The sequence below is a fragment of the Polypterus senegalus genome, chromosome 7 (genome assembly GCF_016835505.1).
Source record: "Polypterus senegalus isolate Bchr_013 chromosome 7, ASM1683550v1, whole genome shotgun sequence".
Taxonomy (NCBI): Eukaryota; Metazoa; Chordata; class Cladistia; order Polypteriformes; family Polypteridae; genus Polypterus; species Polypterus senegalus.
In genome coordinates this window covers 123,613,153-123,635,221 of record NC_053160.1, presented here as the reverse complement: position 1 = coordinate 123,635,221, position 22,069 = coordinate 123,613,153, and the positions used below count along the sequence as shown (strand labels likewise).

The following is a 22,069-nucleotide window of genomic DNA, read 5'->3' as shown; positions in this document are numbered from 1 at the left end:
GACGAATGTATGGCTTTCGTATGGCCTCTCTCTTACTCTTGCAACTTGCTTTCTTTAGCTAGGTTTGGACTCATGGCACCCACATCAAACTCCAATACAGACAAGTCTTCCACTCTTACAGTCCAGCACCAGGTTACCCTCCAGAGTAAAAGGGATTGCTCCAGCCTTAGTTACAGCCATGGTGGATGTAGCAGAAGTTACAGCCAGGCAGAGCACATTGAGTATGCATCTGGTGCTTATAGTGGCTTATATAAGAAGTAACAGTTGGTGTAAGGGTTTGTCCATCAATATTGCCAGTTAAGTTATGGCTGTTTGCCCTCTATGTGTTTAATCTGGGCATCACAGGAACAACGCTGGGTGTCAGTTTGTCTGTGGTTGATCAGCCTTATCAGGTAAGGCATTCCAAAGAGACCCAGTGGAGAGAAACTTGATGCTTGAGCTAAAGTTAAGTGTGCTTGGTGGCTGTTTTTTAAACCGAAGACTTGTGTGCCAAGCAAAACAAAGTGGGCATTGCCAGTTGATCATTTAATGGTAATCTTTTAACATTACCATATTTTGCTGAGATGTTTATTATACCTCATTAACAGAAAGTCTATATACTCCGTGTATAATTGGGGGTTGGGGGAGGGGGGTGTTGAGAATCTTGAATTCACTTGTGGAATTTCATTACTGGAGGTAAGGGGTACGCATAGAATGTTAAAATACAGGATATGACAATAGTGTTATTAGTTGTATTTTGTTATTTGACTCATTTTGGAAGTTTTTACAGCAAGGTGCCTTTAGTAAAGCCCACCTGTATCATCATTTTTATGTTTATGTTTGTAATGTTGACCTGCATCACCTTACAGAAGTAGGCAGACCTATTAAAAGTCATGTTGGCGGGTTTGAACTGTATTTACTCATTACATTATAATCTGCTTTTATTGCATAATCATTCAGAAGAAGCAATCACAGACAAAATAATAATGAATAGATTTGCTAAAATCAAAAATGGAAAGGACTTGGGTGAAAACACTTTATTTTCATAATACTTGAGTATTATTGTAAGTAATAACAGTAAGTTGGATTTTAGTACACAGTTCTATTTTCGTTACTACTGATTCAAACTGCTTTTGTCAGTGGAATGAAAAATCATGAAACTTGTCAAATCATGAAAGTCCATTTCGGTAGTTATTTTTGGTTTCTTTTTTTCTTCAATAAAAATGTTTAATCTTACTCTTTTTCAAACTATGTGATATGTCTTCTTTCTTTTTAGATGGTTTAATGGTTCAGATAACCCCAAATACGATGGAGGCACTTCGTCAGTCCCTTAGGGACAAAAAGGACTTCCAGATTCCTTGTGGAAAAGTAAATTCACCAGACTCAAGAGAATATGTTAACATTCGTTGGGTGGAACAGAGGTCATCTTTGAGAGCTGGGTAATAACAAACTGTCTACTAACAAGAAGATTGATTACATTTCTGTTTGGGGAGTAACAGGTCATTAAAGGTTGGCTCAAGTATGAGAAATTTGACTCAGTATGAAACTTTTTAAAATTTTGGTCAAATGAGTCATGTATATGTAATATATAGTATCATGTACTGTGTAAATGTATTAAGATTGTATATTTTTGAAAATGAGTAATTTTTTGAATTCTTCGAAGTTAATGTTGAAGTCATTGTTCTTGCACAATGCAGTACCAAGGAACACCTAATCACAATCTGTTGTAATAACCTTTCCAAGGAGAAAGGCCTGATTGAAAAGGAGAAATGCTCTTTTCTCTTAGGTGGTTGATTGAAGGGAGTCATTTCCCCATTGGATAAATTAATATGTTTTAACATAATAGTTTCATTAATAAGAGTATAAAATCTGATGCTAAAAGGAAAACAAATGCCCATAATGCAGAATTAAATGCCACAGAAAAGTCAGAACTTGAAAGAGTATGCTTGCGTATTTTTTATCTGCTACATTTAACGTTTACTACAATGCACAAAGATTCGTGAAGCAAACAAAGTTAAAATTATTTTTAAAATTCCTGTCACATTTATATTCGACTAATCCTTCCTCTACCCACAGAGAGTGCAAAAATGTGAATGAGGTAATATTCAATTTAGTTTCCACCCATCATGTAAAATATGCTAACACACATTTACTGCCTCTCTACATAAAATTATTTTTTCCTTCATTATTAGGTTTATTCAAGACTGAAGTTCATTTATGATTTGGATTATAATTCAGATGAACTTGTAGTTTGTAGGACAATGTGGTTTGGACTTCCTTGTGGTTTTCTGAACTAACCTGAATTGAATTGCAGGTCTGAATTGACCTGCTTTTGGTTAATCCCTAATTTACACAAAAGATCTAATTTGAATAATCTTCTTCTGTTTTCTGTAATATTCTGATCCTTACCAGTACTATCTGCTTGTGCTTCCTCTGGAGATTTGTCACATTAATGCCTGTGCTCACCTGTGCATTCTTTCTGTTATTTTCTTGCTGCAATCCTGTGACTGCTTCTTTGTGCATCTCATGCTGCATATCTGAACATTTCACTATAGCTCTACTTGCTCATGTTTCCTTTGGAATTGTGCTGTGCTAATGTGAGTGATCACTTTCTGAAGTTTATTCACAGGTATTCAAGATTTCATCTGGCTATGCTGAGGGTGCTCATCAAACTAAAAAAAAAAAAATGCCATCCTGCACAGGTTTTTGACTACAATGTTGCCGTTGTGTCAAATGTATGCTATTTTGTGAAACGTTGCCCCTGCACACAATAAGCTGACTGATACTAACATAGCATTGCTTAACAATGGTAAAACACTGGTGATTTCTAAAATCATAATGAACCTTTTATCTTGATAACTTTACAGCTGTAAAAAACACAGTAAGAAGCCGATGGAGTCTTTTTGAATTCTGAGAGTTAACTATTTCTGACTTCACATTGTACTGTATATCAAGAAATAGTAGCTTGGCAAGGTAGCTGAACATCTCTTTTGCAACTTTAATAGCTCTAAAGGAGAGTTGCTGAATAGTCAACAGAATCGTAAAAAGTTTACATCAGTAGCTACTGATGACAGCTATATCCACATACAGTATGTTTGTATAATTGTATAACAGGACTTTCTGTTTGTATAAAGTACAGTATTTACAAATTTTAAAGGAAGCCATTATTACATTTACAATTTAGCAGAACATGTATTAGTAAACCGCTGTTCATAGTGGAGATTATATTTTACTAATATACTCAAACTCTCTGAGGAAATGACAAAACACACATACAATATTATTTATCTAATTTTTCAAAAAATGTTAGATAAGAAACCACATAAGAGGCCAGTTATTAAAATAAAAATAAGTGGGAATTCAAGTGCAAATGCTTAGAAATTTGACTCAGGCACTAGTAACGAGAGTGTATGACAGGAACTTTTTCTTGAATTTCCAGATGTTAAAAGTGGCATACTTCAGGGATCAGGGCTGGGGCCAGTGCTCATTTAACTTTGCACAAATGTTCTTCATAAAAATATTGCTAACAAAAGATTCTCTGATCGATTTGTCATCGGATGATTTTCTTTTTTTTTTTTATAAAAAGTCTCGATTGTCGAACAGTAAAAAGGCCTGTCATAAAATCAGATATTTTCAGTCTGTACTTTTCTAGGCTCAATGATTATTTATTTATTTTAATTATTATTATTCTTATGCAGTAAACATCGTAGAGTGTACACAAAAAGCAGTGAGTGTAAGCTTGTTTTATCAGTGAAGGAGAGGCGATTGTTAAGTTAGCCTTTACGTTAAAGAAAGTGGAGTAATAAACTGGAGAAAAAAAAAAAGTAAGCTGAGAAGTCATCCTGTGCAACTAGACAAACCGCAAGAGCAGCTACTTTAAGGAATTCACACCTTTACTTTAGTCCTTTGAATGAAAATGGGCACTGTTTGATTTTGGACAGCGAGCTTGTTTAAAATGTACCAGATTACACATTTAATTGGAAAAAGAAAAGATAGACGATTTTGAAATTGCTGCTTAATAAACAATATGTTTTTTCTAAGATTTGTTCTGTGTTTATTATGTGTTGCTGTGTTTCATAAGCATAAGTATTGGTAAGGATCGAATACTACATAATTAAAATGGTAATCCATATTTTATAATTAAACTCAAGAATTATGAATGTCTCACTGATACACTGAGGAAAAAATTACACCTGTATAAATATAGAAATTGTATATTTTTAAAGCAAACAGCTTTAGTGCAATTAATAATTTAAAATGACTAAACCAATAAGTGCATGTATATTTACGTTTACGCAACGTTTAACTGCCAATATCAATTAATTGATTATGCGAGTGTGTGTGTGTGTGTGTGTACAGTATATGTATATATGTATTTGTGTGTATGTATATGTGTGTGTGTATATATATATATATATATATATATATATATATATATATATGTGTGTATATGTTTCCTTCTGTTATCACAAGGATACCTCATAAATGTAGAAGGCATCTTTTATTAAAAACAAATCACTTGCCTCTTTAAAGATGATGTATTTGTTAAGTTTTAAGGCATTTCTTTTCCATTTTGAATCACGTATGGCCCCTGGGTTCTATAGAGCTGCATTGTAAGTTGCTAGAAAAGACAAAGTATTTTTAAAAGCACAGTTTCATGTGGAAAATTTAATATAGACTATATAATTGTGAAGAAATAACTTCAACTTGAAAAATACTAAAACTTTTGTTTTAAGATAACAGATGTAATTGGACTCTAAGGGCCGATTTATATTTGACGCTCAGAACGTGTACGTGCCCACATCATGGCTGCCACGCGTTCCCAGCGTTCATTTCACGCGGCCCTCTGAGCAGGTCCTCAGAAATTTACGCGACGATAAAGCGAAGTTGCAGTACCAGCAAGAAGTCGGGGGGCGCAGTGTGCTAAAAGTCGGAACGTGACGTCAGAGTCTCTGTTTACTATCTACATGTGACAGCAAACCTCTATGGAGTTCCTTCGGGGATTGATGTGTGCGCTTTGCTGTTTGATGAATGGTTCAAACTGGTGAAGCAAAATGCCGACATACAGATGCATTCGTGGTGCTTTTATATTCAAGTGTCGCATATTCCTGATCGTAATGACACGATACATTTTAAAAGTCTCACAATACCATCTTTTGTGCCGTCTATTTTTTATTTTTTTTCTTTACCTGCTGTCAGGTCCAAGAAGCTCGTAGCGATTAAAAACTGGGATGACGCGTACGATGGTCTGCTTTAATAATAAAGTAAACTACGAGGTTAAAGTGGACATTTCGAGATTAAAGCCTAAATTTCCACTTTAATCACAAAATACACGTTTTCACTGTGTCTTTTATTTTTTCTCAGTGGTTCAAATATAGCGCTATACATTATGTTGCCGATGTGAAGTTGCAAAAAAAAAATAGACGGCACAAAAGATGGTATGTGAGACTTTTAAAATGTATCGTGTCATTACGATCGGGAGTATGCGACGCTTGAATATAAAAGCACCACGAATGCATGTGTATGTCGGCATTTTACTTCACCAAATCGAAGCATCCATCCCGTAGGATCGGCATAGAGGCTTTCTGTCACATGTAGATAGTTCCCGAATGTAATGACACGATACATTTTAAAAGTCTCACATACCATCTTTTGTGTCGTCTTTTTTATTTTTTTAATTTTGCAACTTAACAACAGCAACATAATGTATAACGTTATATTTGAACCACTGAGAAAAAAATAAAAGACACGGTGAAAACGTGTATTTTGTGATTAAAGTGGAAATTTCGGCTTTAATCTTGAAATGTCCACTTTAACCTTGTAGTTTACTTTATAATTAAAGCAGACTGTCGTAAACGTCATCCCAGTTTTTAATCGCTACGAGCTTCTTGGACCTGACAGCAGCGGAAAGCAGCAATAGATCACCACACAGAACAAATTAAATGTATGATATTCCAACTCTCTGCACATTTAGAATCTTTAGATTTATACTTGATATCACTTTCATGATGAAATGCATTGAAGTGTGTATGTTACATTTTACATATAATTTCGTTTAAATAATGAATACTGTTAATTACACACATGGGGGTGTCATGGTGGTGGAGCGGTAGCACTGCTTTCTCGCAGGGAGTTATGTAGCTGGTATTTCCTGCTTGTATTCCACACTGTGCTCCGGTTTCCTTCCAAAGATATGCAGATTTGGGGATTTGGTGCCACTAAAATGACGCTAGTGTATGTGTGTGCTTGTATTCACCTTGCGATGAGCTGAGGTCTCGTCAAGGGATTGTTTCTCACTCATGCCCAATGCTTGCTGGAATGGACACATCCCTGGATTGATGGATTTAATCAATAAACATCCTTTTCAGAGATATTGCGGTAAGGTGTCATCAGAATTTAATAGGTGTTCTAGGCAATTCACAACACAGAGAAGCCGAAAAAGGTTCTCACCGTGATAATATCTCGCACTGCCACCTGGTGGATTTCTCCAGATTTACATAAAGTACGCGCACAAGTATGAACACTACAACGCTTGCGTAGCAGGAGCGTCCGCTGCAGCATGCGTCGCGTTGCTTGAAGTATAACTTCATCCTATGTAATGTGTTAGTTTTAGGCCGAAGTGGGAACTGTTTATATTCTGGGTGACGTGCTATCTGTGCCTGGTTTCAGTTTTTTCTAAAATTAGGCATTTTCTGTTTAGGTATATTTTTATGGGCTGTATTGTAAAGCAAAATGTTTACTACCTGTAATATAAAATTATTTATTTTGTCATACTAAATGTAGTATTTATTACTGCAGCATAAAATCTGTTTTGTCAGAGGTGTTCTGTAAACATGCAAAAAGATTAAAAAAAATATATTTTTAGTCAGGAGATGATGATGGTGGTAGTAAGTAGTGATATACACAAAGTAATTGTACACTTGATTCTGTACTGTTAAAGATTTTTGTTTTAATTTTATCATACAAGGCTATTACATATTTTTATCCACTTATGTTTTATAGTTTTGTTAGTCCAGTTGACGGAAAGTCTTTGGAAGCTGTACCAAGCATAAAACTACAACAGGAGGCCGAATTTGAGGCTGCGGGAAAATGCATCAAATGCACCGAGGTATGGTATAACACCATTCAGAAATTAACAGAAAAGTTAACACACTTAGAATGTACCACCAAACCAGTACCTCATTCCTCTTTAAAATACGAAAAAAAAATCCCTTATATACTATATATGTGTATATCATGCTATCTAAACTGTATAAATTCATTTAAAATATTAAATATCCTTTTTACTTTAGTTGATCCCATGCCAGCAGTCAGCTTTTTCTTTTTCCATTTTTGTTTCTTGAGATTTCTTCAAGATACTTTGCAAATACTGTGGAATTTCTTAGTTTTTTTTACATGTATTTCTTTTATTTGACCATACAAAGCTAGGGGTGGCCAGCATTGAAGTATTACACTCCCAAGTCTTGGTTATTTTGACGGCTTTCTCATTTCCAGAGGAAACTGTCTATTAAGTCTTTATAGTGCCTTCTAAAAGTATTCAGATGACTTCACTTTTTTTCACTTTTTGCTATGTTTCTGTCTTGTAATAAAAAAATCTTCAGTTCATTTTTTTCCTTCCTCAAACAACCCTCAGTATGCCAGAATGACAAAGCAAAACATGATTTAAAAATTGTAGCAAGTTTGTTAAAAATAATAAACTGATCTGTCACATTGATATAAGTATTGAGACCCCAGTACTTCGTTGAGGTACCTTTGTCTGTGATTACTGCCTTGAGTCTCCTTGGGTAGGATGGCAAACTCTGCCTATTAGATTTCCATACTACATGGTAGGTAGCTTTATGATGCACATACTGTACTGTGTTTTTGTTCCCATGCTTATATTCACACAGATTAATTGGTTTGAGATGCATTAAAAGCTCAATTACACTGATATAACGTAGTTTTCAATATATCCGACTCGAGGATTTTTTTCCAATCTGGAACAACTCAATAATTTATTTGCAGCTGATCCTTTATACTACAGTTTGCTTTTGGACGGATGAAGTGACACACTCCTGTGTGAGTGAGCAGCAGAACTGAACCAGGACATTCTTAGTATATACAGTATAGTTGTGTCCTGTACACTCTAATACACCTTAATATATTGTGATTATAAGCAGTAATACATTTAAACAAAGGGATCATCATTTATAACTGCAGTAGGAACATAAGGGTAAAGAAACTATATTTGTTTTGACTACACACCGGATTTCTTTTAGACATTTTGCTTTTTAGTGAAGTCTTAAGTTCTCTTACATGAATGTTATTTTATCATCAACTTATTAGGCTTCTTTAAAGCATTATTTTTATTATCTAATCTTTCTCCTTTTAATTAGATCAACCCTCTCTCTTTTCAGGTATTTTATGTTTTGAAAAGCGAGGCGGTGTCCTTTGCCAACATCCCACCTGCTCACAGTCAGTTTCTGAAGGAGATTGCAACATCCTGTTGTGCTGCTCTTTCTGTTCACCTCCTGTCACTGACACAGAGTCACGTCAATAACCTGGGACTTCGAATCTTCTCAGAAACAGATGTGGTAAATGATGTCATTTTGAATGTTTATGTATTAGCCCTTCGTTTAAAATCTAGCGTTAATTCTTTCCTGTATGCTGTACAGTAAAATTATAAAAGTAATATTTTTATGTTCATAGGTTGAATACCAGGCAGGATCTGGAGGAAAGCTACTTCCACAGGCATACATGAATGAACTGGATAATGTCCTGATTCCTGTTATCCATGGTGGGAATGTCGCGCTTCTACATTACCCAGTGGAGCTTGAATTTATTTTCTTCATAACGGAAAGACTGGACTGACAGGACTGAATACATTTAACATTTACATAAACCAAAGCATTATTTATATTTATTGTTATTCATGTATAGCAAATAACTGAAAGTACTGGACAATAGTAATTTGATTAATCTGGGTGCGTGGTTTACCTCCTAACTAGAGCGTGTTATACCATACGGAACCTAAGCCTTATATTACATTGGATACCTGGCACTTTATCTGCAGAGAGGTTATATAATCTTTAACATGTTCTCTTTCTAATTCTGAGAAATTACTGAATCTTTTGTATTTAAATTTTACGTCAATTATAGTAGTTTTATTTTCGATTAGAAGTATTCGGTATAAAATATTCTGTAAATGTTTTACTCTGCTGCTCCTTTCTTTGTGGTATTTTTGGAAAACCCTGTTGTCTTTAGGCTTTTTTATTAGATCTCTCCTGTATAGAAAATATTTGGATAGAAACACTATTCTGGAAGCTTTATTTTGGGAGCATCAAAAATATTTTTGATAGATTGGCATTCAGTTGATCTGCTATTGCCATGCAGTCATCATTGCACACCTGTGAACTTTCAGAGTAACTCAAATATCTGAGTAAGTTACAGTCAGAGCTTTCAAAAGTTAATTTCACATTTACCATTTTGGACTACAGGTTACTGAACATAATGCAGAAGAAAATATGTTGTGAAAGTATGTTTTTGTCACTGAAATGGGATTTTATTATTAAATTATATATGATACAATATGTGTTTGGAATTACTTCAAAGTGTATCCTGCATTGTCCCTGTTATTTTATTCAATGTCAGAATTCCCTGTTGGACATTTTCATTTTCCTTTTTAAATGAAGGTTGCATCATTAATGTACCTACTTTTAAAATTCCCTCATTCCACTGGAGGCAGTCAGGGCACGAGATTTCTACCAGTAGTACTGTGCAGCTCAGTATTTAATAAGGTGTAATTGTTAATGTGGATAATTCTTAGGCCAGGGGTCTCCAACTTTTTTCCCCCCCCTGAGAGCTACTTTTACAAAATGAAAATGGCCGAGAGCTACTCATGTTTTGTAACATTTATTCTCATAGCTTATTTCAACCCAAACAAACTGAATAAGCTTGTTTTGCCTGAACATGTACAAAATGTTGGCGTCCACAACTCATATTTGGCATTAAAACATCACAAAAATATTTAGCTCACCTGCAAGTGCATTTTGTATGAATGAATTAAAACATGAATGCTGTCAAAACAAAACAATGCCATTACAAATACACAGATATTACTTATTCATTTGTCATTTTGTCACGTCACTGTTTCACTTCACAAGAGTATTCACATGTCCAGTTGCATGTGTGATGTGTTTTTTAGTTAGTCAGATGACTGGCACTGCATGGAGTCAACAAGAGAGGTGTATGGTGGAGTGCAGCCCCTTAGGTTCACTCTCATGGAGTCATTTAAATGTTCATCTGTCAGTCTTGTTCTGAACTTTGATTTCATGACATTCATGTCAGACTCACAGAGGTATGGAGACCCAAACAAAGCAGACATTTTCAGAGCTGCTTGGTGAAGATTCTTATAGTTATCTGGCTCTACTAAGCTCCAGAAATGCTGAGAGTGTTGTTGAGACTTTAACTGCACATTATTTTGAAGGTTTACTAATATATAATACGATCCAATGTCTGTCAGTCTGTCTGTATCTGTCTGCTTTTCACGAGAGAACTACTTAACGGATTTAGATCGTTTTTTTTTCTTCTATAATTTGCTTGAACATTCCGGTTGATTTTGCGACTTCTCTCATTTTGTTATGCATCATAGTACTGATTTATTTACGCAAATCCGAGAAACACGCAACGGGCCGAGGGGAGAAGCCTTCCTCACTCACTCGCCAGCTTCGGGGCGTGTTCCTTAACTCTGCTTAGCTAGCAAATGAGAGAACAATTGAATTCAACTTTGTTTGATATTTAAAATAAAGTGTTACTGAGGTCTTGAGTTTGAGTCCGGATATTCTCTTAAGTGTATGCCACATTAAAAAGACAGATTGCAATTCAGATTGTGGATCGTGATTTTGTGTTAAAAGGATCGTGATATGATTTTTTTGGAAAAATTGCCCACCCCTAATTTGACTAATGAAGTTTTCAAATTTATGTAGGATTCATTAACCCTTTAGCGAGATACTTGCAAAGAGGTTGCAAGCTACTGGTAGCTCACGAGCGACATGTTGGAGACCCCTGTCTTAGGCTGTGGTCATATATTTTAAGGAAGCTGCCTACTACGATTTGGTTATGGGGATAAACTGATGCATAGCTTTCACACTTTACTAAAAATTGGATATTTTTAAAAGAAAACTTCATGTTAATAATGAGACCACAACCATCTATTTTCTCTTTATTGGGACAAATTTCCTTTTGCCAACTCTCTTTTTCAATGGCTGGTAATATTGTCATTCCCTATTGTTGTTATTCTCAATTTATTTATCAATATCTATTTTTAATAGGGGATAGTTTTATTGTTGTTTTATTACAGTGTTAATTGTCAACATAAATAAGACTTACTATAACATTCTTTCAAGATGAAAGCATCCTCAAAAGTTTCCTAATAGTTACAAATGTAAAGGCTTGATATGTTAAAACAATCTTCATGTTGGGGCTAAGATGAACTAAGCATTAATTAATTGTGGCTCTTTCTTTAGTGAACAATTCCACAATGTGGAATGTCTAAATGTTTGTACTCCCGATGTATTATAGCAAACTGTCTGTGTGTGTCTCAATTATGGTGATGTTTGTTCCCATGTCTTCTCCCCAAGCTGATACAGCAGTATTTTTACAGACCTTGGTCAAGACAAGCTCCTAGTTTAAGAAAGCATCTACCAAAGAGGTCCATTCGAGCCTAACATTTCTAGGGCATCAGTATGTGATTGGTTTGACCACCACAAATGCCCATAGCCTTACCACATTAAGGGGGTGCCTCAGTGTTCTCTTCCTGCAGTCTCATTCTCTACTGTTCTGTCTGCCATTGTCACTGAAACATTATACAGTACTGTAAATACACAATGTGTTAAAAACGAGTTTGTCTTGCCAAAGATGCACATTAAATAAAGTTTACATTTAGCTTAGTATTTGTTTTTCCTTCTTGTTTTGAATGATAATGAAATAATTTAACTTAATTAAAAAATGACTTAACACATATATCATGATGCACTCAACATTTTTATTTGCAGAATAGATGGCTCTTATAGGGCTTTATACTTAAGAATTTTACATTATACTGTAAATGTTGATACTGCCTTTTTTTGGCAGTGTTTTAATGTATGACTGACTGTACAATGTGAATATACTGGGTTAAAACATTTAATTCATACAGGATTCCTCTTTTCTCTCTCTCTCTCTGTCTAGCCGTATGAATGCTAACCAAAATAAATGTATGCTGTTTAAAGTTCTGCTTGTCAGACATGCCTTTGTCAGTACAGGAATCAAGATGAACAATTCACATTTCAGACTTACTGAAATCTCAGCAATGAAATCCTGAAACAGTTATTTCTTGAATTTAAAGCAACAATGTCTGAATCTACATTAGTTTTAACGTTAATCTATATTTGCCCTTGAGACTGTATGCAATGATGTCAGGCTAAAGTATTAGCAGGAGAATAGTTAACTTTTTTTTATTATTTGAGATTATTGATCACACTGCACTTCATTTCACCCAAAAACTAAACCAGTCTCATATTCCAAATAGTTCTATAAAGAAATAAAGTAACATTAAATTAGGTCAGATAGTTAAGTGGGTAGAAATTACGTTGAGAGAGAGAGAGAGAGTTCATCAAGGATATTGAAACATAAAAAAATGCCTACCACCTTTATTTTAGTACACTGCTAGTGAATTCTTGTTAGATTCTGAATAGGGTTTGTACAATACTGTATATAGTGAATATTTTTTTTTTCTGTTTTAAATAATGCAAGACATTGGTTTCTCACCATGTTGACGAGGATGGGTTAGGATTCTTCCAGGTGAGTAAAATAAACCAAAGCATGAGTTTATGTTGCAGGAGATCGCCATAGATGTGTTTCATGACATAATCTTATCTGCTGTTCTTAATGCTATTAAGGTATTATTAGTAATTGTAGATAAAGGAGAAAATGTTTTTCCTCAAAATGTTCTTCCCAAAGCATATGAACTAGTGTGGCTAGTGCTTAATGGCATCATTCTCAGTTATGCTCATGCTCCTTATAGAGTTCAGTTCATTTCAGTTGTGCCAGATGTGTACAGTTTTAAGATGAATTACTAAATGATTTACAAACATTGAAGAGGAGTGTATGTTGCAAATGGTTAACAACTTGTTACTATATATATATAAACTCAGCAAAAAAAGAAACGTCCCTTTTTCAGGACTGTGTATTTCAACAATAATGTTTTAAAAATCCAAATAACTTTACAGATCTTCATTGTAAAGGGTTTAAACAATGTTTTCCATGCATGTTCAATTAACCATAATCAATTAATTAACATGCACCTGTGGAATGGTCGTTAAGACCTTAACAGCTTACAGAAAGTAGGCATTTAAGGTCACAGTTCTAAAAACGCAGGACACTAAGGACTAGTAACATGTTCTGCAACATTTGCATTGTGACTTTCTGGACCGCTGCGCGAACCGCATGTTTCTGATGATCACGTGTGGTGGGTTATACTCAATTTCTTCAAAGAAATGTGGATTTTCTTTTCCCCAGAAAAAACACACGTTTCGATTGCGGGAGCTGTGATAAATCGCGCACTCGTCAGAAAAGATAACCTTTTCCTTCTCAGCATTTAATGGAAATTGGTTCAGCATCAGATCACAAGCATCAGATCACAAGCTTCCTGACGTCTTGTCAAGTCGGCATCTGATAACTCGTTAAAGTGCAATGGACGCTAACATTTCATTTGCAAGTCCTGTTTGATGTGTTTTCGCATTGTCGATTCCGCTATTCCCAACTCAGCAGCACGTTTACGAGTGGATTTCATTGGGGATCGTTGGACAGACTCTGCCACATCTGCATATGTTTCGTGCCTTGTGGATGGTCTTCCACTTCACGGCGCATCTCGGACGCTGCCTGTTGAAAAAGCCGCCTTCTCCCACTGCAACAACGTCCTCTTTGTCGGCGATGTCTTCGCAAAACAAAGTCATCCATGACATTTTTGATCGATTTCCCAGTAACAGGCCGCTCATGAACCCACACAGTGGCCACCAAGCGCTCCTCAATTGTGAAAACATTTGTGTCACCCATCGCTTCGTCTTGGAACGACCGCTACGTTGTTGCGATTTCTTGAGCGGCAGCAGGAGGCAGCACCAGACGGGATGTCGGAAACACACCTCGAAATACCGGGAAGACTTGGGCTGATGTCCACAGGAACCAAATTGTCACGGTTATTCCTGTAAGTGCTCCTAAAGATAGGGGTATACGGACTTTGTGCGCGCCCTGTACATCTGGAGCCAACCAGTAGATGCACGGACAAGGGTGCACAACATCCACCTTCTAACTGCATGTTTAAACAAATAGAGAAATTCAGCATTACTCTCTAACTGGAAATGCAAACATGCCATGGCAAAACAGCCTCAGCATTTTAGCACACAGTATGTCCAGAGACCTCAATGCTTATCTAAGCTCTGTTTGCTATGGTTATGTTATATAGTGATAGACTAGCTGAAATGGCAGACTGATACTGTAGCAGCCCAGTGGCTGTGGTGGTGTATAGGAAGGAGTCTGTCTGTCTGTTTCTACTATCACATCACTCGTGACAAGGTGCAAATTAATTAAGCATCAGTTACCTTGTTCTAGCTCCTAAGTGGATAACAGCAATTTCATGGTTTTTTTTTTTGTTTCCCCTACTCGATACCCTGGCGGGAGTTTAAAATGGACGGACTGAGGAATTGGGGGTGCAGTATGGGATTTCACTGTGATTTACTACAGACATTAACAGGTTGTCCCCAGTCATGCATTCTCATTTGGGAATCGCATCTGGCCTTGCAAGACTATAGAAATATAGGAGCCTACTTGACCTCTGCAGAGACCCCGACAGAATACGGGTCTGCTTAAGCCTTCCACTTTGCTTGTGGTCGTGTGTTCTGCTCATACTTTAGTGATACCTTTTTCTCAAAATATATACTGTACACATGTTGACATTCTCATACACTGAAACCTTTGATTTTTTTTTTTTTTTGCAACACGTGTATACAGCTAACTGCTGACCAAGCTGTGGTGGACACTTGTCTCTCATCAGATATCACGTTCACTACTGTCATTTTTAATTCTGATTTCACATGGCCTTTCTCATGTCTCAAATATAGTGTAGCACAACAGCATCATAGCCAGTGTGTGGCACTATATAGAGCAAGTAATGTTCAGATGGAATTTGTACAGTTAACCCAAGTGTGTGTCGTTCATGTTTGTGTCGGTGCTTGTGTCCATAGACAAAAGAGCCAGTTGCTCCCGTCAGATGTGCTGATGCAGAAGCTTAGAAAAATTACTATTGAAGGAAATTATTTCTTTTTTTAAGACCCCTTGTTGATTTCATCTTATAGGGCAACCTGTTTTATAAGTGCAGTTGTTTATTATGTTTCATTGTGTTCAAATTTGTGTTAATTACAAATATACTGGCCAAGGTGTTTACTGACTTGCTCAAAAGGCCTGATGTACTTCTGTCTCTCTTAATGTCAGTGTGAGGTACCACAAACAGAACCTAGTCCTGCCAGGTCCCAATGTGTCAACCAACTTGAGTACCACTTTACAGTAAAGTAATTGATGTGCGTTCTTTGCATTGTACTTACAACAGCCCAGTTCTTTTAACTCTCAAGTGAAAAAGGCACCGCCAGAGCCAGTTACCCGGTCAACTCAACTGTTTGAGTATTGTGTTTGGGCCCCATTGAAATTTTAAAATGATGGAACATGTTGCATAGAGATGGACAGAACAGTTTTAGGATTTATTAACTTGAAATTGGCCACCTCTCTCAAACTTCAAGGGCAACCTGCATGGATTTATGCATCCCAGATAAATGTTAAACTACCTCTAGAGCAGGGGTCCCCAATCCCAGGTCCATGACCCACTACCAGGCTGCGAGACTCACTCGGTGAAGGGCTACAGCAAAAAGGCTGCCCCCTCCACTGAGGACACTTTTCAGAACGCTAGGCGGGCGGGACTTTGCAGCGGCGCAGAGAGGTCAGAGAGACCGAGGCGAGAGAGTATCACAACAAAGTATTTTTATGTTTCTGACAGCTTCCCCATATGACACGAGTCTATAGAAATCTCGTTACTATGAAGTACATTCAGCAGCAGATACTTTCATTACAATGAAGTGACTTTGAAATGCTTGAATGAATCATCCACAGAGCAGTTAGTTCTGTGGTCGCAGCTCAGTTGTGCACATTTGCACAACGATCCCCAAACAGGAACATTGTAAAAAAAAAAAAATGTTCTTTCTTCAAACTTTCCTCGTACTGTTTTTTTGCTGTTTTTGTTTTCTGTGGTTTTCAGTGATACCTTTTGCTTATCGTTCGTCAACATTTGAAAAACATCCATCAGAATTTAACTCATTATCACCCTTCTATAGAAACGGCAGACACAAAAAAAACGATAACGGTGTTAATGTTTGTGATGTGCAATCTGTTGAAATGACAAATGCAATGCATATGTCTTTGTTATATGCAAAAAAGAAGACAAATCTCGGCTTGCAAACGTATGCAAACTGCTGCATTTGAAGACGGCGAAAAAGCCGTTTTTATGTGGTTCAGTGATGCTCCTTCAAGAAACATTCCTATTAATGTGGCACTCATTCAAGAAAATGTGTGGTTTTTAAACTCTCTTGGGACCTCTGTCAATGGGACAACACACTGTGAACCTGCCGTTTCCCTGCCCCGGCAATGGACAAACAATCTTACAAAGATGCTGCAATCACGCTTCAGGATGCACATTTCGGTGTGACGTTCCTGTTGTGTGGGGGGATCCCAAAATGGTTCAGAAACCTCACAATATGAAGAAGAAGAAGAGGGTTATTCAGCTTCTGATTGATAACTGTGCTGCCCAACAACATACTTCCACATTCAGATAATGTTCGCGTTGAATTCCTCCCGCCCAATTGCACAGCAGTGCTTCAGCCATTGGGTTTGGGCATCATTTGCCCCCTGAAAGTGTATTATCGCAAGGAAATGCTGAGAAAAATTCTCGTCAGCATAACTTGTAGGCAGGAGGAGATTAAAATTAACACTAAAGAAACTATTGAAGCTGCTTCCATTTCCGACATCCTGTCTTTGTGAGGCAGCGTTTTCTGCTGTGACAGCAACCAAAACGAGATAACGGAGTAGACTGAACATAAGCAACACACTTCGCGTGTCACTGTCTTCCATCGTCCCAAGATGGGATCTTCTGGTTGCAGGAAAACAAGTTCAGGGCTCCCACTGATTCTGCATTATGGTAAGCTGTATAATTTCTATTATGATATTATAACTTAATAATAATAGAAATGTAATGTAAATTATGTATAAAACTGCCCTACGAACCCGCCCCTAAAAATCCTCCCCCCTCCCCCCACCGGTCCTTGGAAAAATGTGCTTCTAGTAAAGCAGTCCTTGGTGTCAAAAAGGTTGGGGACCACTGCTCTAGAGGATACTTTGGCTTCAGCGTACCAGTTTCTCAGATCAAGAACTGCCTGTTGAGGGATGTTGCCAAAAAAGCTTCTATCATAGTGCTGGATATTGGATGCAGTGCTTCATCTAACCTATCCTTTCATATCAGATATTTCATTTGTGGCCAAATTTGTTGGTACCTCTACAGCTTATTGAAAAAGTGTTGTATACCCTCAGAAAAGTGATTGAAATGAAAAGCAATTGTATACCTGCATGCCATTGATATGTTATATAAGTCTCCGACTTAAAGTTTAAATCCGAACAATAAGTTCGATCTCTTTTCGTTGTTCCGTTATTTCACCGAATAATAATTTCCATTTGTTTGTGCTAATGTGATCTTTACTATCCTTTTTTTTGAGACTTTCGAATTTTCGTGCTTCCATTATCTCCAACCTGCTCGGCATGTGTACCGTGCCAACGTGTTTGATTTCTTTACAACGTTGTACTTTGTCATCTTCTTTTATTTCTGGCCCAGGGCGTGGTTAAATCTCTTGACACAAAGACTCATCTCGCGGGAAGTGAAAGTGTCTTTCTGAGCAAATCACGTCTCATCTCCTTCCAAGATTTTTTTTTAATAATGCAGAGGAGATGTGTTGTCTGAGCCAGTTAAGACACTGATGTTCTGATTGCAAAAAAAAAAAATATATAGAAATTGAGCAAACTGTGAAAAGAATCTCTGTTGTCTACTCTGTAGGATGTGGAAGACGAATGTTCTCTTCGTTCCCTTGTACTAATTCATGTCTGAGAAGTAAGCTTTACGAAACCAAGTAACCGCATGCTTTGTTTTAGCAAACAGAAAAATGTTTGTGCAAAGGACTCAAGGTCTGAGCATTCCACACATGAGTCTGCCTTATCACGTTTTCCCTTAGCTTACATCTGAATGCCGTAACAAAAGGAGCCAAGAAATCAAGTTTTACAAGGGACGTTAAAGGGGCTCAAGGTTTGTGTATAATAAATGTGTTGACTGTTGCATTTTATAATGATATTAAATCACTCATTCTAGGGGTATAAAATTGGACCCCACCCAACAGACGGGGTTCAGAAGAGCCCTGACGCTGTCATGTATATTTGATTGTCTGCTTTTCTGAAACTCTTCTCACCGTGACTGAAAAATAAAGCTGCTTTATAATTACACCTGCTGTCTGGTCTGAAACCTTCATCCACAAGGAACATAACCACTGAGCCTGTAAAATGTGTGGTGATTGAGGTCATTGAGGTGCTTAGTGGCTTAGAAAATATAGTCATTGCAGAGGCTATGCTATTTGAGTTTATGTATGCCTTGGACATTAGTTCCACACTAGAACTCAAATCTACAGTACATATGAGATCATCCAGAACATGCTCTTCAACCTGCATTGAAATCCGTTTTCACCCCCAGTTCAAGACCTGAAATCTCAAGCTGTTGAGATGAGATAGCCATTGATTAGATGAAAGAAACCAGTTGAGAAACTTGGAGATCTTGAACAAAATGCTGAACTAAGAAATTGTCCAGTGCTCATGTGTGTCTTAACTAGTAGGGGGGCCGGTTGCAATCCCTGGATCTTTCTTTTCTTGTGAAACTGAGGTTCACTAGTGCTTTTGATTGGAACACATACGGCTATGATATTTGTTATCGACAATTGACATTGTCAAGAGCTTGCTTTGGCTACTAAATCAGACTGAAAATGGGAAATGGAATTTAACTTCCTCTGATTTTCAGGGATGTATTGTGTCTGTGTGTGTTTTTGGAGGGATATTATATTGTTTTTCTCTCTTTGAGCATGATAATATGAACGCTGTGAACACAGTGAACAATGGGAAAACAGCAGGACCAGCGACCTTCCAGGATGAGTGCTGAGTGCTTGTGCAGACCAGCTCGCACCATTATTTACCTCAATGTTCAACAACTCCCTGGCCCAATGTACTATCCTGACTTTTTTTTAAGTCAATCATTATCCCTACACCCAAGCCCAAGTGGCCCTGACATCTGTAGTGATGAAGTGTGCTGAAATCCTTCTTGAAGACCATCTCTATGCATCCTTGCCCATCACATGAAATCCTCTGTGGTTTGCTTATTGCTAAAATCAGGCAACTATAGATGCCATCGCAGAAATACTACACACCACACCAGATCATACAGACAGCTGCTATGAGAACTACAGTATGTGAGACTACTGTTAATAGATTATAGTTCTGCTTTCAACACCATTGTGCTCCGCAATCTGGGACTTGGCACTTCCATCTTTTGCTGGATACTGAATTTTCTCACCAGGAGACCACAGGGGGTGGGGATGGACAGTTTCACTGCAAACACATACAGCCTCAGTAGGGGAGTGCCTCATGGTTGTGCCCTTAATACAGTACTTTGTTGTATGCACACCTACATATAGCCCTAAATTCATTGTGAAGTTTGCGAACAACACAGTAGTGGTGGGTTGCATCTGTAGAGTGTATGACTGCTATAAAGTTGTTGCACCAATCATTTAGACTCGAATGTCTGCAAGGCTAAGGAGATGGTCGTGGACTTTAGGATGATTCGACAGAGCAATTACACCAGCCTCATCGTCAATGTTAAGACCTGTAGAAAGGGTAAACAGTTTTAAGTACCTCACAGTTCATTTTGCCGAGGACATAACATGGACCACACATACAGATTCTGTTATCAGTAAAGACAGACAGAGATTTTACCACTTTAGGCAGTTGAGGAAGTTTAAATTCACCTTCCATATTCTAAACACTTCTTACTCTGGAGCCATTGAGAGCATCCTGATTAGGCACATTACTGCCTGTGTGGTAGCTGCACTGTTCAGGTGTGGAAATCTGTACAGAGTGTTGTGTGTTTATCAGAGCGCACCACTATGACTCCAATTCCCACTTTACTTGATATCTTCATTAATTCTCTCTAAATATTCAGAGTCTCTAGTCATTCCAGTAACGGTTGGAGCTTCTACCTTTATGCCGTCAGATTGTTCAACTTTTTCTTTCAGCTGCTCCCGTTAGGGGCCACAGTGGATCATCTTCTTCCATATCTTACTGTCTTCTACATCTTGTTCTGTTACACCCATCACCTGCATGTCCTCTCTCAACACATCCATAAACCTTCTCTTAGGCCTTCCTCTTTTTCTCTTTCCTGGCAGCTCTATCCTTAGCATCCTTCTCCCAATATACCCAGCATCTCTCCTCTGCACATGTCCAAACCAACGCAATCTCGCCTCTCTGACTTTGTCTCTCAACCGTCCAACTTGAGCTGACCCTCTAATGTACTTATGTCTATTCCTGTCCATCCTCATCACACCCAATGCAAATCTTAGCATCTTTAACTCTGCTGCCTCCTGCTCTGTCTCCTGCTTTCTGGTCAGTGCCACTGTCTCCAACCCATATAACATAGCTGGTCTCACTACTGTCCTGTAGACCTTCCCTTTCACTCTTGCTGATACCTGTTTGTCACAAATCACTCCTGACACTCTTCTCCACCTATTCCACCCTGCCTTCACTCTCTTTTTCACCTCTCTTCCACAATTCCCATTACTCTGTACTGTTGACCCCAAGTATTTAAACTCATCCCCCTTTGCCAACTCTACTCCCTGCATCCTCACCATTCCACTGACGTCCCTCTCATTTACACACATGTATTCTATCTTGTTCTTACTGACCTTCATTCCTCTCTTCTCTAGAGCAAACCTCCAACTCTCTAGGGTCTCTTCAACCTGCTCCCTACTATCGCTATAGATCATAATGTCATCAGCAAACATCACAGGGACTCCTGTATAATCTCGTCTGTCAACCAGTCCATCACCATTGCAAATAAGAAAAGGCTCAGAGCCGATACCTGATGTAATCCCACCTCCATGTTGAATGCATCCATCTCTCCTACTGCAGTTTTCACCACAGTCACACTTCCCTCGTACATATCCTTTACAACTCTTACATACTTCTCTGCCACTCCTGACTTCCTCATACAATACCACAACTCCTTTCACAGCACCCTGTCATATGCTTTCTCCAGGTCCACAAAGACGCAATGCAACTCTTTCTGGCCTTCTCTAAACTTCTCCATCAACACCCTCAGAGCAAACATTGCATCTGTGGTGCTCTTCCTTGGCATGAAACCATATTGCTGCTCACTAATCATCACCTCACTTCTTAACCTACCTTTCACTACTCTTTCCCATAACTTCATAATGTGGCTCATCAATTTTAACCCCCTGTAGTTACTACAGAACTGCACATCCCCCTTATTCTTAAAATATCAGCATCAGTACACTTCTTCTCCACTTCTCGGGCATCCACTCACTTTTCAAGATTCCATTAAACAATCTGGTTAAAAACTCCACTGCTATCTCCCCTAAACACCTCCATGCTTCCACAGGAATGTAATCTGGACCAATGGCCTTCCCATTCTTCATCCTCGTCATAGCTGTCCTTACTTCCTCCTTACTAATCTGTTTCACTTCCTGATTTACTATCTCCACATTATCCAACCTTCTCTCTCTCATTCTTTTCATTCATCAGCCTCTCAATGTACTCTTTCCATCTGCTAAACACACTCTCCTCGCTGAGTACATTTCCATCTTTATCCTTTATCACCCTATCCTGCTGCACATCTTTCCCAGCTCGGTCCCTCTGTCTAACCAATTAGTACAAG

At 37.8% G+C, this 22,069-nt stretch overlaps 1 protein-coding gene across 3 annotated transcripts in view; it reads left to right on the top strand.

Moving 5' to 3' along the window:
- Window positions 1–9,548, top strand: part of zfyve16 (zinc finger, FYVE domain containing 16) — a 137,523-nt gene extending 127,975 nt beyond the window's left edge. For all 3 annotated transcript variants that reach the window (XM_039759238.1, XM_039759239.1, XM_039759237.1), the window contains 4 exons: window positions 1,256–1,418; window positions 6,982–7,087; window positions 8,376–8,552; window positions 8,668–9,548. In XM_039759238.1, the coding sequence (XP_039615172.1) occupies window positions 1,256–1,418; window positions 6,982–7,087; window positions 8,376–8,552; window positions 8,668–8,829 (608 nt within the window). In that variant the 3' untranslated portion in view covers window positions 8,830–9,548. The remainder of the gene's footprint in view (window positions 1–1,255; window positions 1,419–6,981; window positions 7,088–8,375; window positions 8,553–8,667) is intronic.
- The last annotated feature ends 12,521 nt before the right edge of the window (window positions 9,549–22,069 follow it).